Consider the following 15688-nt stretch of genomic DNA (forward strand, 5'->3'; position numbering starts at 1 on the left):
AAGACCTATCACCAGATACTGGGTACCAGTTGATTTATTTATTTTTTTAAATCTTACCCCTCCAAAAAAGAAATATATATTTTTTCTAAATATGACTAATTTAAAAGAAATGCTGTATACCAGTATGTTCAGTAGGACTCGATTCCTTTCAAGAATCTAAACATCTGGGTTTTGTGATAAAGCACCTTCATACCACCCGCCATCATGAAATCTCATCTACTGCAACCCGGACATTTGGAAAAATATATACAGTATATATATTTTTTTTATTAGTTTATTAGCTATAGGGGTAGTAGTTGTGACCAGGCGTCTAAGCCACAGGGGCCCTCACCCCCCCAGACCACCAGGGATACTGAACATAAACCCCTTACTGTTCTAGACCATAAGGTATACTTACATTAGCCCTTTCAAGGGCAAGCTGTGGTTTTGCGTCAGGACCCATGTGCCTTCAGCTGTGCCCCTGGTCCCTATCCCTCATTCCCTTATTTCCTACTTACTTTGGAAGTTCCAATATGTATTTGGTCCTGCCAATAACATTTCTTTGGATTACTCCAGATAAGGCTACTTTCACATATGCGTTTTTCATTCTAGTTTTGAGATCCGGCAGAGGATCTGAAAACCGGGGCAAAACGCTTCCGTTTTGTCCCCATTCATTGTCAATGGGGGCAAAACAGAACAAACCAGATCAGGATGCATTCCATTCCGATTTGACCGGACACAAAACCACTGCAAGTCTGTGAAACTGAACAAACCTGATCCGGCATGAAAATCAATGCAAGTCAATGGTGCCGGATCCGTTTTATCGGTGATTAAAAAAAACCTGATCTGGCACCCAATGGCCTGTGTCGGATCTCAAAACCTAAATGAAAGACACTGATGTGAAAGTAGTAATAGATCGATAGAGTATAATGTAATTGCACGTTTTCCTGTTTGCTCGGGGCCGGTCTCTTGCAGCCGCTTATTACACAGTTTATGTCACCGACTCATTCACCTTTGTTTTCAGAGCAATTGCACAATCATCTTAAACCTGTAATCCGAGGCAGCTGATTTCCTCTAATTCCCACTTTCCTCTGAAAACAACTCTGTTTACTGCACCGACCAGGAATGTGAGAAATATCTGTGCGGTTAATTGGAGTTCAGCCAAATTTTGGAGAAACGGTCATCATATTAGGATGGGCTGATACCAGCGGCTGCCACTATGCCGCCACCTTACTGCCTACGTCGCATACTTACCGGAATGTTCTATCTGATAGCTTGTTACATTATTGTCTTATATTGCACTGATCTATGTCCCATACTTACCAAAAACAGTCTGCGTTTTCTGCAGAACCAACTGTGTGTGGTATTGCATTTTAGCGCCATTCAAGTGGATAGTAACGAGCTGACACATAGCCCTTGTATGGGAGTCTCCCGCTGTCAGAGAGGTATCTGGCAGCGCTTATTCTCCTCTCCCCATTAAAGTACCAAGGGCTCGGCATGTACGTTTATGGTGGGATTGAAGGATGTAGCTACTGGGAAAACACGTATCTTATGTATATGGCCAGCTTAAAGAGGTTCTTCACCTTGAAAAATCTCTGCTTATTACAAGGGACCTTTAACTGTAGACTGATAGGTTGCCTGCATAGATGTGTAGCATCGATGGAGACAACCAGTAGATTGAGATCCACAGGTAGATTTCTGACAAGTCCTGAGTAGATCAAAAAGCCTTAAACTGGCTGTAATGCTGGCCGTCCATGTCCCGCAGCATAGCCATTCCCAGCAGGTGCGGCCACCGCAGTACTCAACCCTTCTGCTTCAACATGCTCCAGGCCCAGTGCGGCCTCACTCCTGGTCTGGCTGCTGCATGCTCCCATAGGACACACATGCGCTCTTCCTGACTCCTAAAGGCCGAGCACGCACACCGCCTAGTCTGTCCTAGTCTGTGGAGGTGTTCCCCGGAGTATATACATGGCACCTTTTTCTCTAGGAAGATGCCTGAGCAAAAGGTTTCTAGCTTGTCTAGTCCCTGCCAAGGTGTTCATATAGTGTATCCAGACCTGCCATGCTTCACCTCTGCCTGTTACCATATCTTGACTTCTGTGTGATCGCCGCCTGCCCTGACTGATTTTCTGCCTACTGTACTGCTTGAACTCTGCCAGTCCTGACCTTGGCTTGTCCACTGCCCATGCTTTTGCCTGTCCCCTTTGTGCCACACACGGGTATAACTTGCCCCCCCCCCCCCCCCCGGGTCAGCAGACTCTCAATGGAGACTACTTTTAGTGGTAGTGGCCTGGTGGCCCCTGCAGCAAAGTCCAAATCTCTGTATAGTGGTAAAAGGGTGAGGACCAGGGGGGCCACCATGACAACCTCCTCAGGGATAGTCCCAAGCCAAATCATTCCCTAGCACTGCACAGTCTTTTTTGTCATGTGGTCAAAAACTGTCATTTTGGATGACAAAAAAAAAATCTCTAGTGTAAAGGATCCCTTTTACACGTGCCAAGGATCGGGCCAAATATCAACAATATTCGACGTGAACCGCTATCATGGTCATTTGTCTCCCATTCATTTTGCATCGGGCCTCATGAGGGGCCCTTTAAATGGACGCCGATTGACTTGAATATCGTTGACCATGGTAGGACATTTGTTGCTGCAGATTTGCTGTGTGACAACCCCTTTAAGTGCTAGGACCTTTCAAAGTCACTATTACAGGCCATTCACATGCTCTTCTGGCATGGCTGTAAAATAATCAAGAAGTGTGATCTCAAACAGTGTTTTTTTACTGGGTGGACTCTTCTAACCTTAAACGGATAGTGCCAACTTTTAAAGCTATCTCCTATCCACAGGATAGAGGATAACTAATTTGTGGGATCCGATTGCTGGACCTTCACCAATCCCAAGAGCATGGTTCCCACTCTACCCATCCTGGTAGAGCGGCAGGTCAATCATGTGTCCTTGTGCTCCATTCATTTTCTGTGGAACTGCCAGAAATATCGGAGTGAGAATGAGAATGAATGAGCGTGCTCGACCTAAAGCTCCATCAGGACAAGGAAATGGGATTGTGGAGATCCCAGTGGTCGGACCCCCAGTTAGTTAAACTTGGCACAGACCCTTTAAGTGAATCACTTAACACAGGGCATTATTCAATTAAAATGGCATTTATTTCAGTGCATTTTGTAGGCCCATCGAGGTGGCCTGGTTGTTTGTAGCATGTGTGCTCATAAAATTGATCAAACTGTGCGCTAAAAACCTCACATGTATAATTAGAGTCATTATACCTTTTAATGGGGTTTTCTGAGATTTTTTTTTGTAACGGATGACCATCTGGATAAGTCATCAGTATCTGATCGGTGAGAGTCTGACACCCAGGACTCCCGCCAATCAGCTATTTGAGAAGGCACCAGCACTCGCAGTAGCTCGGCGGCCTGCTCTCAGCTCACCAAGCGCAGCGCCATCCATTTGATAGTGACTGTGCTTGATATTGCAGCTCAGCCCCATTCACTTCAATGGGGGCTGAACTGTTCCTAGGTCACTTGACCGATGAACACCACTGGCCTAGGAGAAACAGCGAGAAGGCCGCGGCACTACTGCGAGTGCCGGTGCCTTCTCAAGCAGCTGAATGGCGGGGATCTTGGGTGTCGGACCCCCACCAATCAGATACTGATGACCTCTCCAGTTAAAATATTTTTTAAAACCGCTTTAAAGGAGTTTTCCCATGATTAATGTAAAAAATGAAAATCAACCTCTTTCTAACAGAGCTAGAACCTGCCCTGTACCTCACATGGATCCAGAGATCTCCACATTCATTGCTTTGCTAGATTTATATCAAGCTGGCAGCTCAGGGGGAGTGTCTTTTCTGCTGCAGCTCAGGGGGCGTGTCTCAGCTCTCCCTATCATAGCTCAGGAGGCAGTTGAAGGATGAAACTGAGCATGTGCGACCTTCTCAGTGAGCAGGACAAAGAAATAAGAAAAGAAAAAAACGGCAGGTGGCGCTATACAGATACATATTAATGAATAACTCAGTGGCTATGCTAAATTTTTAATTACATTTACAAAAATATTCAGATCCAGGTGCTGGTTTAAAAGCTGTAGAATATTTTTCATGGGACAACCCCTTTAAGAGAATCCACCTTTTCAATGTTTTTATATATCTTAGTGCTTGCAGGGGGGGCTGCTCGTTTTTTGTGCTTCTTTGCTTTTACACTGCAAAGATTTGTGTCTTTTTTTACTACATTAGTAGCTGCAGACTAACTTTGTCTTTTTGCATTATCTGTCTTTCTTTGCACCTACATGGTTTAGGCCTTGCGCGGAATTCAGTTTAAAATAGAGAGTGAGGTGAGAGTAAAAGGTAGGAACTCTGCATTTCTGTGCTGTCTGAGTGATTCTGTAACTTAAAGGGGTAGTCACTTATGTTAAAGGAATGGCATCTTGCTAGGTTGAATCCCGAGAATGATATTTTTCTCTGCACAGCAGCCATTCCTAGCCGTGCAGCCAGTCTCATGCACTTGAATGGGGCTACACTTTAGTTTCCTGCACAGCAGATGGTTGGGGCCCCATGAAGGAAAAAAAACAGCGAAGGGGATGTAACGCTGCACCCGCGATGATGCAAATGTCTGTTGTACCTTAGGGTGGCATTACAATGCCGAATATACCGGCAGTGCGAGAGGAACAATTTCTACCATAGTCATCCCTGATTACACAGGGGGAAGTCCTGCCAATAATTGGGCATATTTCATGCTGATTATCAGGCTAATTATCAGGGATACGCGTTAATAGGTGCGCTCATTTCTAATAATTGGCTCTTATAATCGAGCAGTCAATTCGCCAATGAACGAGCAAAATGCGCGTTCATCGGGTGAAATTATCTAAATTACAGACACCTTGATCATCATTCCCGGGCAGCAGATTGTCCTGTGTGAACAGCACTCTGCTGCTCAGGAACAATAATTTTGTAGGGGGATGAGCCATCGCTCGTCCTCATGCTATGGAGGTGAACGCCTAATGTATATGTACCTCCTCCACTTAACGAGCAGACGATTGTCGGGAAGGAAGACAATTGGCTGCTCCTCATAGCATCTAAATGCGCCTTAATTGCTAATTGATCTTTCCCTCACTTAACGCTGCTTTCTTCAAACTATCCTGAATGCAGCAGCTGGGTTCTATTAGGCGGGGTTCACATCTGCGTTTTGTCTCCGGCCGTCTGTTCCAGTGGAGGAACGGACTGCTGGAGTTTACCATATCCGACACAGCCGGATACCGCTGCGCACCGCTAGATCCCGATTCACTGTGTCCGGCCCTTTACCGGCGTATGTGCCGGATGACTTTCTGCCAGACTAAAAATGCTGCATGTATGCCGGATACCATGCATTCCGTCAGTCTGTACCCAGCCTTACTACTCCGATGCCTCCGTCCTGTGCCAGTCCCTAAACAGGTCACCCATCTGCTATAGAAAATAATTTAAACTTCTCACCCTCACCCACAAATCTCTCCACAGTTCTACATCTCCCTCCTCTCTGTCCACCACCCTACCTGTGCTCTCCATTCTGCCGTTGATCAAGACCTAACATTCATTATAATCCAAACCTTACAGTCTTAAATTCCAAGACTTCTCTCTAGCTGCACTCGTTTTCTGGAATGCTCTACCCCAAGCGATAAATATCCACAGTTTTAACTGTGCCCTAAAAACTCAACTTTATACATTGTCCTATCCAATTCCCAAACCTGACTCCTCTCCGTTCACATCCTATGACCTTATTCTACAGAACCTGATCCCTTCATGGACTTCATCCTCGACTTTAATATTTCCCATTTAGCCTGCTCTGCTCACCAATAAAAGACACACAAGGGCTGGTTTGACATTTTAATAATATCCAACACAGTTTTTTTTGTTTTTTTCCAAATAACAATAATTATTAATAATATAACAGATCTATAGGGGGGAGGGGAACTCCTCGGCGGCAGCAGACACACAAGCTATCACATAGCACTATAATATTACACAACATTTATAAAGGAAAGTTGGAAACACAAAGACACGTTTCTTCCAGTGTAGGGATGGTGATAAGCTGTAATGTTTTTAGTTTTTTTTTGGATGGGCCCAATCACCTTTCATAAAATAAATTAAACTTTATTTAAACATATTATACAGTAACAAAATACATCAGGCCTATAGCATGTGACCTGACTCCTTGACCATGTCTATAGCAGGTCTTGTGTTTTACCGTGTGGGGGTAAGAGGACCTTTTCAGAGTACGGATCCTGGCAATGCGAAGTAACTAAATAGCCAAATTAGTAAATGTTGCCAGTCATACCACAGTGGCGTAGCTAGGTGGGGGGGCTCCTGAGATGTGTGGCCCAAGTACTGGGGGTCAGTAGGCACCAACAAGCCAATCTGACTTTGGTAGGATATTTAGATACAGGTCTAGGGCAGCAAACTTAATCTTTGCCTCAGGTGAAGGAAAGCCTAGCTACGACTCTGCAAAACCAGATAACATAGTAGGTATAGAGGCAAAACACTAGACTTGTACTAAATCAATGCACCCAGTGGTCACTGACATGGAATGAATGGGATTTCTAGAAACTTTGCTATCAACTTTTTGCAGGGCAGAGTTTGGTGACCACTTGGGGTAGGGATATGTTCTCTGGTTGTTCTGCTTCTGTATATGATGACAATCGGTAGTCAAAAGCAATGCAAAAAGCTTACAGACAATAACCAGAAGCTATGATAACCCTAATTCAAAGTGCTTATATATCCCAGGCTGAACATTGTCTATTACAGAAGAACATGATCTGCAACCAGAGAGGAGAACAAGTCCATTTCTAGGTGCAAACTCTCTGTCGGCAGGTTTGTTTTTTTCTAGCCAACGAGGAGACATTGATGCAAAGTGTGTGCGTTCTGGTTTCTTCTCACTGTTGTACCTTTGTCTGATGGTGGACCCTCGACTGATTAGGGCTCGTAAAGTCTTCAACCCGCTTTACAAGACCTGAAATTTCCATGAACTTTGGTCCTTATAATCAAGGCAGTCAGTGGCATTGAAATTAAGCTTCCAAGAAGCAGTTTGGTCCTTGTAGTCTAAGCAATCCACTGAGGTGAACCCAAGGCTGGAAGCTCCATATCCCTGGGCAGATAGAGATGCGGGTGACTGGCTGAGGTGACTACCCATTGTCTGAGTGGCAATGGGGCTCAGTGTGGCGCCTGGAGCAGACAGCTGTGGATGCATGGGTGATAGGTAGGAGCTACAGTCCAGACCAGTGAAGTAAGATGATGATCCTCCATAGCTCTGGGTGTAGGCTGGAGCTTGACTGTAGGTCATGGGGTATCCAGCTGATCTTTGCATACAAGGAGTGGTGACTGCAGACAGGGGGTCTGGAATGGGAGATATAGAAGCCGGACTCCATATGGAGACTGTGGCACTAGCTGAGGAGCTGGGGGTCACTGCTGTGCCAGGTGGTGGAGGGCTATACTGCCCATTGGTGCTAGCCTCTGAGTTAGTCTCTCTTGCAGGAGAAGTCTTCTTTTTGGCAGGACGTGGTTTGGCCTGTCCATTGCTCTGCTGCTGTTGCTGGCGACATTTGGCTCTTCTATTCTTAAACCACACCTTTGGGATAAAAAAACAACAATTATTAATTATATCGTACATGACTATTCAAGCTTTATCTATAGATTTGGGTTGCTTTGAACAAGAACAATCTAGTGCCAGTCTAAGGCCTTCATGTATAACCAGTTAGTTTCATCATCTGGGATTATTTTAGATAACGACTTATCTCAAGTAGGTCTGAAGGCTCTAAAATAGTTTTTGTATTCCTGAGCTTGTGCTTATCAATCAGTTAATCAAGATGTGTAAAGCTCAATGGAGGTAGGAAGATCCAAGGGTACCATACAAGGTCCAACTTATCAGGCAATGGGACACACGTACCGTCTTCTTCCTCTTCCACCTTATGTTTTATATTCATTCCCCAACATGAGTTCATAATAAGTTAATTACCTGCACCCGGGATTCTGGGAGATTGATTTTTAAGGCCACTTCTTCCCTCATGAAGATATCAGGATAACGTGTTTTTGCAAACAGGGCTTCCAAAATATCCAACTGTGCCCTTGTAAACGTTGTCCTCTCCCTTCTCTGCTTCCGTGGTGTGTCTGGTGATTAACAAAAAAAGAGGAAAAATAAGTGAATAATTTCTAAGGAGCTAATATTATTAAACAGGAATAAAAATATTAGAAAACTATCTAAAAAAACATATTTGAAGAATTGTAATACACATTGGGCATAAAGCTGAACACAAACTGCTAGACATTTGCAATCAATCACCCTACAGGCCTGGAGTTTGGAAAAACTACATAATATATTTACCTACATAATATATCATCAATTTTACAGCAGTACAGAACATCAAAACCAAAAATGTTCTGGTTGCAAGTAAGGGGCCAAAAATAATTTATACAGATTATACTGTGCAGCATAAGGATAATGATAAAGCTTCTTCTGGATCAACTCAGGTTGGTATAAAATATTACAGTCGTTTAACCTTTTCAACCTGTTTAATATTTTATGATGTAAAATAGGATTTACGTATAAGCATAAACACACACCATCAGGTTATCATTTCTATTCAACATTTTTAAAATATAACATAATATAAAACAGGTAAAAAAAATAATATTTCCTATTATTACTATTTTAACTAAATTACAAATATTATATTTTCTCTCCATCCAAAACACTTAAAACAAGCCCATAATACAATAAAACAAGATATAAAACCCAACTTACTTGGATACCCCACAGCAGAATGCAATAAATCCATCCCCGTTCCCGCTAACGTCAGTCCATTGACTGCGTAGTGTGGCTGTTTAATGTAGGACATCATTTCAATGCTTAAGGTTCAGGAAGCCGAGGCTTCTTTGGATGAAAGTTGATGTTGAGGGTAAGACCCTTTATAGATCCTTGTACTTTGGAGATATCTTGGTTGAGCAAAACTGTGAATCTTCCTTTAGATGGTCCTGAAAGTTACAAGTACGAGAGATGAAGTTGTATTCTCATGAAGTCCACACAGCAGAACGCTGGAACCAAGTCTATCTCCTACGTCCAAGACCAAGCCTTCTGAGCTCAGGTGAGGCCAATGTTTGCTTTAAAAGCTCCCCCCTCCAGACCACTAACTAATTAAATCAAAGATTGTCAGGCTCTCTCCACCCACTGCCCACCTCCCCCATTACTCTACAACACACTTCCCCCTTGGATTTTGGGTGGAGACTTGACAAGAACTTTGAGAACCCTCAGAATTGATGAATGTGGCTTCAAATTAATAATTCTGTTCTGCCCAATGTTCATGAGGTTGTTAAAGGGCCTAAGAACCATCTCCTTGAAGATAAGTTCTACCAGATTTTCCGATTATACAGAGTCCTGTTTTGTGAATCCCTTGTCCGTTTTCCTTTACAAAAATACTCATGGAAGGCAAAACATGAATGTTCTTGATATATTTTGTATAGATGTAAGCGTTCAGTAAGGTTTGCTGTCCCAGTGAATGTAACGAGACTTTCTACAGAAGAATCCCCATTGTCCTTAATGCATTTTTAAAATACAGGGTAAAATGCAACAAATACAAAGAACCCAATGAGGCCATTGCCATTGATAGTCAAATGCTCCTCCTTACAGAGTGTTCCCCAGGGGGGTAATGACATAGGACAATGGCTCCACATAGAGATCTCAGTGATACAAAGGAATTTATTTAACATGGGGAAAATAGGTGAGGTGTCCCCAGCTAATATCCTATTACACCTTTTTGTTTGGGCGTCAATGACAATCATGGAGGGTGTGTTAATACTGTGCTAATTGGGTAAACACAGATAGGGAGATCTGTTGGCCTACTTCATCAGAATCACATCTGGTGGAGAATATTCTTAAATGATTCCCCTGACCACCTGCAGGCATATCCCCCCGGGAAGTCTGTAGCTCTTTCAGCCAGATAAGAATAATAGCCGGAGATCTGTGTACATCCACAAGTTAATAGGACTGCAATAAACTACTCAGCGAGCCAATAATGCTTATTAATTGGCTCAAGATCTTCACAATCAGGGCGCTCTGCTACGGGACCTATAGCAACGTCTTAACAGTGATTATTGTGGGGAGTTACATGTGCAAATTCTGGTAAAGTCTTCTTCGATCATTTAAGACTTTACGATTTGTTTGGTTATTTTATGTACATCATATGCATTGGTAAGATAAAAGAACACAGCTCCCCCCCCCCCCCCCCCCAAATAAAGGATACACTAAATACATTAAGATCAACACTTGGTGCACTGAATGACGACTAGTTATAATGTAAGATCTCACATGCTTGTCAATGATGGTGTCTGACCAATAAAGCTTATAAATAGACAGATAGATATGAGGGATGGAAGGATGAATAGATAGATAATAGATAGATATCACATAGATATTACATAGATAAATTTTGCAGCACCCCTAAAATGTAGTCAGATAAGGTGTCCTTTATATACAGTGCTTCATTTGCCAATTTACCAAAGCATTGGTGAATTAACGACATATTTGACTATATTTTGGGAGTGCTGCAGAATTATTTGGAAAGACAGACAGACAAATAGATAATTAGATAGATAGATAGATAATTCGATGATAGATAGATAATAGATAGATATGAGATAATTAGATGATAGATAGATAATTAGATGATAGATAGATAATAGATAATTAGATGATAGATAATAGATAGATAGATAATAGATAATTAGATGATAGATAGATAATTAGATGATAGATAGATAATAGATAGATAGATAGATAGATAGATAAATAGTTATGAGATAATTAGATGATAGATAGATAATAGATAGATAGATAGATAAATAGATATGAGATAATTAGATGATAGATAGGTGATAGATAGATAGATAGATAGATAATAGATAATTAGATGATAGATAGATAGATAGATAGATAGATAGATAGATAGATAGATAGATAGATAGAATAAATTGGATAATTATGATAAAAAGCATTTTGGCTAACAAATGACCAAACAGTCCAAATGATTGAATTATCACACAGTACAACTTCCAATCCATTCCCGAGCCCCATTCTCCTAATTAGACGCTGGTGACGTGCCGTTCCGTTTGTGTCTCGTGTATTAGGTTGACGCCTGTACAGTATAGCATTGGTGCGGGGGGGGGGGGGGGGTGGGGAGGGGTAAGCGGGGCTGTTTTGGGCAGAGACTTGTATCCCACATTCTATATTGTAGAGAAATATAAAGCTGTGGAGCAGAATAGTATAATATCATTGTGGAAAGTATTGGACCCCCGGAAATGTTGGGCACGGAAGCTTTTTCACAACGAATGGGTGGTCTTGTCTCCTCAGTTAGTGTCATGCCTCCATCTAAACTTTCAGGGCTCTGGAAAAGCGGAGCGATACCCCAGACAGTAGGGGGAGACTGAAGGGTTTTTTGTTGTTGACTATTCTATAGTCTTTCTCCTCCATCTCTGCTGTTTAGGACTCTCACCCCCTACTGTTCTGCATATTGCAGAATATCCATAAGAAAGGCTGTGACAATAAAGGAATCAGCCCTCAGTCCACATATCTGACTGGTTGGTGTGGACCCGGCCGGCCTGTTAGCTCAGGTAAGGTCCCAGAGATTTATCTACACCGTCATTAACGCCTCCATTTAGGATAATTACTTCCGGCGGATCACTGTGTGCAGCAATATCATGAGGATCTCAAGGGAGACGCAGGGTGATTACCAAACGCTTCTTCAGGCCCGGGCTGATCATTGGTGTAATGGGTTCAGTAATAGAAACCACTAATGATAATTGGTCTATTTAATGATCGACCAAAGTGCACCTGATACGGGGGGGTCACCCTGAAGGCGCTCAGCCTTGGCCAGGTTATGTAGGTACAAGGTTCGAGCAACTAAAGGAATCTTTTCCCTGGTAGCTACAATGGTCCTCAAGCTTTGGCACTCTAATCATTGTTTAACTACAACTCCCAGCATGGCATAACTTCCCGCTGGAAATCATTGACCCATACCATGTGAAGGCTATAATTTCATGTATGGAATAGGCCCTGTATTTCTTCTCATGATTTGTAGGTTAACATTTTTAGAAAGTTTTGATCGGCCTTTTCAAAGAATATCACTTCTGATGCAACCGATCGATGTGACAGGATTTCCATACGATCCATAGTCATCATCGTCACTGAGAATCGTTGCATCGAGGATGCCAGAAATATCACCTTACTATCCATGTTAATTGTTGTTAAAGTTGGTAAACACCTGTGTACCTAGCCAATGACTTTTTTTTTTAAGTTGTGCTGCAATTTTTTATTTTTTAAATGTACAAAAATCTAAAATTTAAAAGTAAAAAAAATAAAAAAATATAAGTAAAGTGATTAAATAAATAAAAAAATAGGTCATTGGCATGTAAGAATGACACTTATTTAGTAGCCTAGCAAACCATGAACTGCTCCCCACTCTGGACATAGATCTGTGGCAAGTTTTAATATTGTTATTATAATTTTTTATTATATTATTTTTATTATTTATTAATATCATTTATTATTATTATTATAAATTTATGTTATTTACCATTATATTTATTTATTATTATTAAATGTATTTTATTGGAATAATTTGATATACTTTATTGCTACACTGTGTGTCTAAAGCTACAGAAATATGTTTTAGGCTTCCTTCACATCACCGTTCAGCCTTTCCGTTCTCCTGGAGAACGGAAAGGACGGATTCGGCGCATAACTGAGCCGAACGGAATCTAAGGACCCCATAGACTATAATGGGGTCCATTAGGTTTCCGCTTAGAGGAAGATTTTGGAGCGGAGAGAAAAGTAGTGCATGTAGGACTATGGGGTCCTTAGGTTCCATTCGGCTCAGTTATGCGCCGAATCCGTCCTTTCCATTCTCCAGGCTGAACGGCGATGTGAAAGAAGCCTTAAGCATTCAAATCTTTTCATTGTTTATTTGTTTATGATTAGATTTGATACTTATCCATTGTTCTCTTTTATTTGTAAAGCGCTGCGGAATATGGTGCCCATTGAAATGAAGGGGTCCATACCCGTTCCCGCAAAATTGTGGAACAGATGCGGACCCAAAACTACGGATGTGTGAATGGACTCTAAGGGTATATCCACATGTCCTACAAAATTCAGCACAGAATTTATATGTTTTTTTTTTTCAGCGTGTATTTTTGTGCAATTTTTGAAACTTTTGGGAACTTATGGATCAGTATTTTGATGCTTCCCGTTCATTTCAATAGGAGATTGAGCACAAATTCTTCCCCAAGATAGGGCACGCTGCTTCTTTTTTCCACGAGGAAGTGCTAATTCCCATTGAAATAAATGTTCTGAGGCAGAAATGCACCAAAATCAATGCTAAAAAACTCGATGTTTTCTGGCCCTTAACCCACCCCAAAACAAGCATCGATTGTTGATTTTAGCGAGTTTTAACAGTCAAATGAGATTCAATTCCATGTCTTTCGAGGTCGCTCGTTTGTCCTCTTTCCTACTATGCTAATGATTTGTATTACACAAGGGGATATAACGATCATTTTTAGGTCACCATAATAGATACGATCAATGACAAACAACCAAATTCTCGCTGATCGTACAACTGTTGGACGTTCTGCTGGACAATTGTGGGAACTTTTGCTCGATCTAATGATTTATTTCATTTTTTACAAGATAATCGTTCCCTGTAAAACCCCCTTAATTTCCCCTAACCATATGCCATTGTGTCAATGCTGAGTTTAGAACTAAGATCCTGATCATTCGTTATCTAGTCGACTGTCCAAGTGTCTGGAGACGTGAAAAAGTAAAATGACCCGCGGGTGATATATTCCCTCTGGGTCTGATTTATTACTACATTTAAAACTTGCTCATGATGTTTCTCTGTAATTGGTTTAGTCTTTATTTTACTTTTATACATATTGTGCTATTTTTAGCCGCTGCCTGGTATGACGTGTGCAGGGGATCAGGTACTGTTTTTTAGCTGCTGTCCGGTATGACGTGTGCAGGGGGTGAGGTACTGTTTTTTAGTCGCTGCCTGGTATGACATGTGCAGGGGGTCAGGTACTGTTATTTAGCTGCTGCCCGGTATGACGTGTGCAGGGGGTGAGGTACTGTTTTTTAGTCGCTGCCTGGTATGACGTGTGCAGGGGATCAGGTACTGTTTTTTAGCCGCTGCCTGGTATGACGTGTGCAGGGGATCAGGTAGTGTTTTTTAGCTGCTGTCCGGTATGACGTGTGCAGGGTGTGAGGTACTGTTTTTTAGCCGCTGCCCGGTATGACGTGTGCAGGGGGTGAGGTACTGTTTTTTAGCTGCTGTCCGGTATGACGTGTGCAGGGTGTGAGGTACTGTTTTTTAGTCGCTGCCTGGTATGACATGTGCAGGGGGTCAGGTACTGTTATTTAGCTGCTGCCCAGTATGACGTGTGCAGGGGGTGAGGTACTGTTTTTTAGCTGCTGCCTGGTATGACGTGTGCAGGGGGTGAGGTACTGTTTTTTAGCTGCTGCCTGGTATGACGTGTGCAGGGGGACAGGTACTGTTTTTCAGCCGCTGCCTGGTATGACGTGTGCAGGGGGACAGGTACTGTTTTTCAGCCGCTGCCCGGTATGATGTGTGCAGGGGGTCAGGTAGGCTCCTGTAGTGCTATCCTCTCTATTTGCTGTAGTGTTTAGTGCTCCTGTAAATCCTCACTTAGCAGGAGAACACATTCCACTAGTCGCCCATCAACACTACATTTATACAGCAGATTAACTTGGTGTCTCTGGGAGGGGTAGGAATGACAGACAAAAGACCATCCCAAATTATTAGAGCTGAGCGGTTTGTCCCTGATAATTAGAGAGGGGAGAGAATTACTCAACCCCAGCTGCTACAGCAACAACAGCCGGATGTCTGTGCGCACGGCATCATGCGTCTGTTTGGGTGCCGACAGTTTATTATCCACATGGAAAGAGGTGTAAACGGTGAAAGAGAGTGGGGGGGGGGGGGGATAGATAGATTGATATAGATAGTTATGAGAGAGAGAAATAGATAGATAGATATGGGATAGATAGATAGATAATAGATAGATAGATAATAGATAGATAGATAGATAATAGATAGATAGATAATAGATAGATGATAGATAGATAGATAGATAGATATGGGATAGATAGATAGTAGATAAATAAGATGTGAGATAGATGCAAATTGGATGTGTAAAATAGGAAAGATAGCAATAGGGTGGATAAATCTCAGACAGATATATAGATGCCCCCCGTCTATGCCACAGGTGACCTTGATTAGGTGGCACATATAGCTGTGCGGGCTCTTCTCAGATTTTATTATATCAGAATGAGGGATTAGTCTATATTATATTTGCATCTATTGTGTTCATTATTTTCAGTGATTTTGCAAACTGGATGTGTAAAAAGTTAAATTATATAGATACACAGATGATAGATATGAGATAGATAATTGATAGAAATGATAGATAATTAGACAGATAGATAGATAATAGACAGACAGATACATAGATATATGATAGATAATTCTATAGATAGATAAAGATTCCACATACCTTTTTCCAGTTCTTTAGTAAAAAATAGATTGCAGACACGTGTTGCTTTCTGAAAAACATAAAGTAGTGATAAAACGATGAGTGTGGTGGTCCGTGTACCTCAGTATTAACATTCTCAGTGCTGGACGT

At 41.9% G+C, this 15688-nt stretch overlaps 1 protein-coding gene across 2 annotated transcripts; it reads right to left on the reverse strand.

Annotated features, from left to right (window-relative positions):
- Positions 1–6950: 6950 nt before the first annotated feature.
- On the reverse strand, positions 6951–8844 carry CRX (cone-rod homeobox). Of its 2 annotated transcripts, none has more exons than XM_044268626.1 (3): positions 8748–8844; positions 7962–8113; positions 6951–7574 (listed from the first exon to the last, which is right to left on the reverse strand). In XM_044268626.1, the coding sequence occupies exons 1-3, from the start codon at positions 8842–8844 to the stop codon at positions 6951–6953; spliced, it is 873 nt and encodes a 290-aa protein (XP_044124561.1). The 2 variants fall into 2 exon arrangements, with proteins under 2 accessions (XP_044124561.1, XP_044124560.1); XM_044268625.1 differs by having other exon boundaries at positions 8706–8844.
- Between the last annotated feature and the right edge of the window lie 6844 nt (positions 8845–15688).

Source organism: Bufo gargarizans, chromosome 9 (assembly GCF_014858855.1).
Source record: "Bufo gargarizans isolate SCDJY-AF-19 chromosome 9, ASM1485885v1, whole genome shotgun sequence".
Lineage (NCBI taxonomy): Eukaryota > Metazoa > Chordata > Amphibia > Anura > Bufonidae > Bufo > Bufo gargarizans.

Excerpts from the sequence above, each read along its gene's own strand:
- CRX (XM_044268625.1), bottom strand. The coding sequence starts at position 8,844 with ATGATGTCCTACATTAAACAGCCACACTACGCAGTCAATGGACTGACG. Across the intron at positions 8,114-8,705 it reads TTTTATTGTATTATGGGCTT|ACACACCACGGAAGCAGAGA; the intron begins GTTTTAAGTGTT and ends GTTAATCACCAG. Across the intron at positions 7,575-7,961 it reads TCCCAGAATCCCGGGTGCAG|GTGTGGTTTAAGAATAGAAG; the intron begins GTAATTAACTTA and ends TTTATCCCAAAG.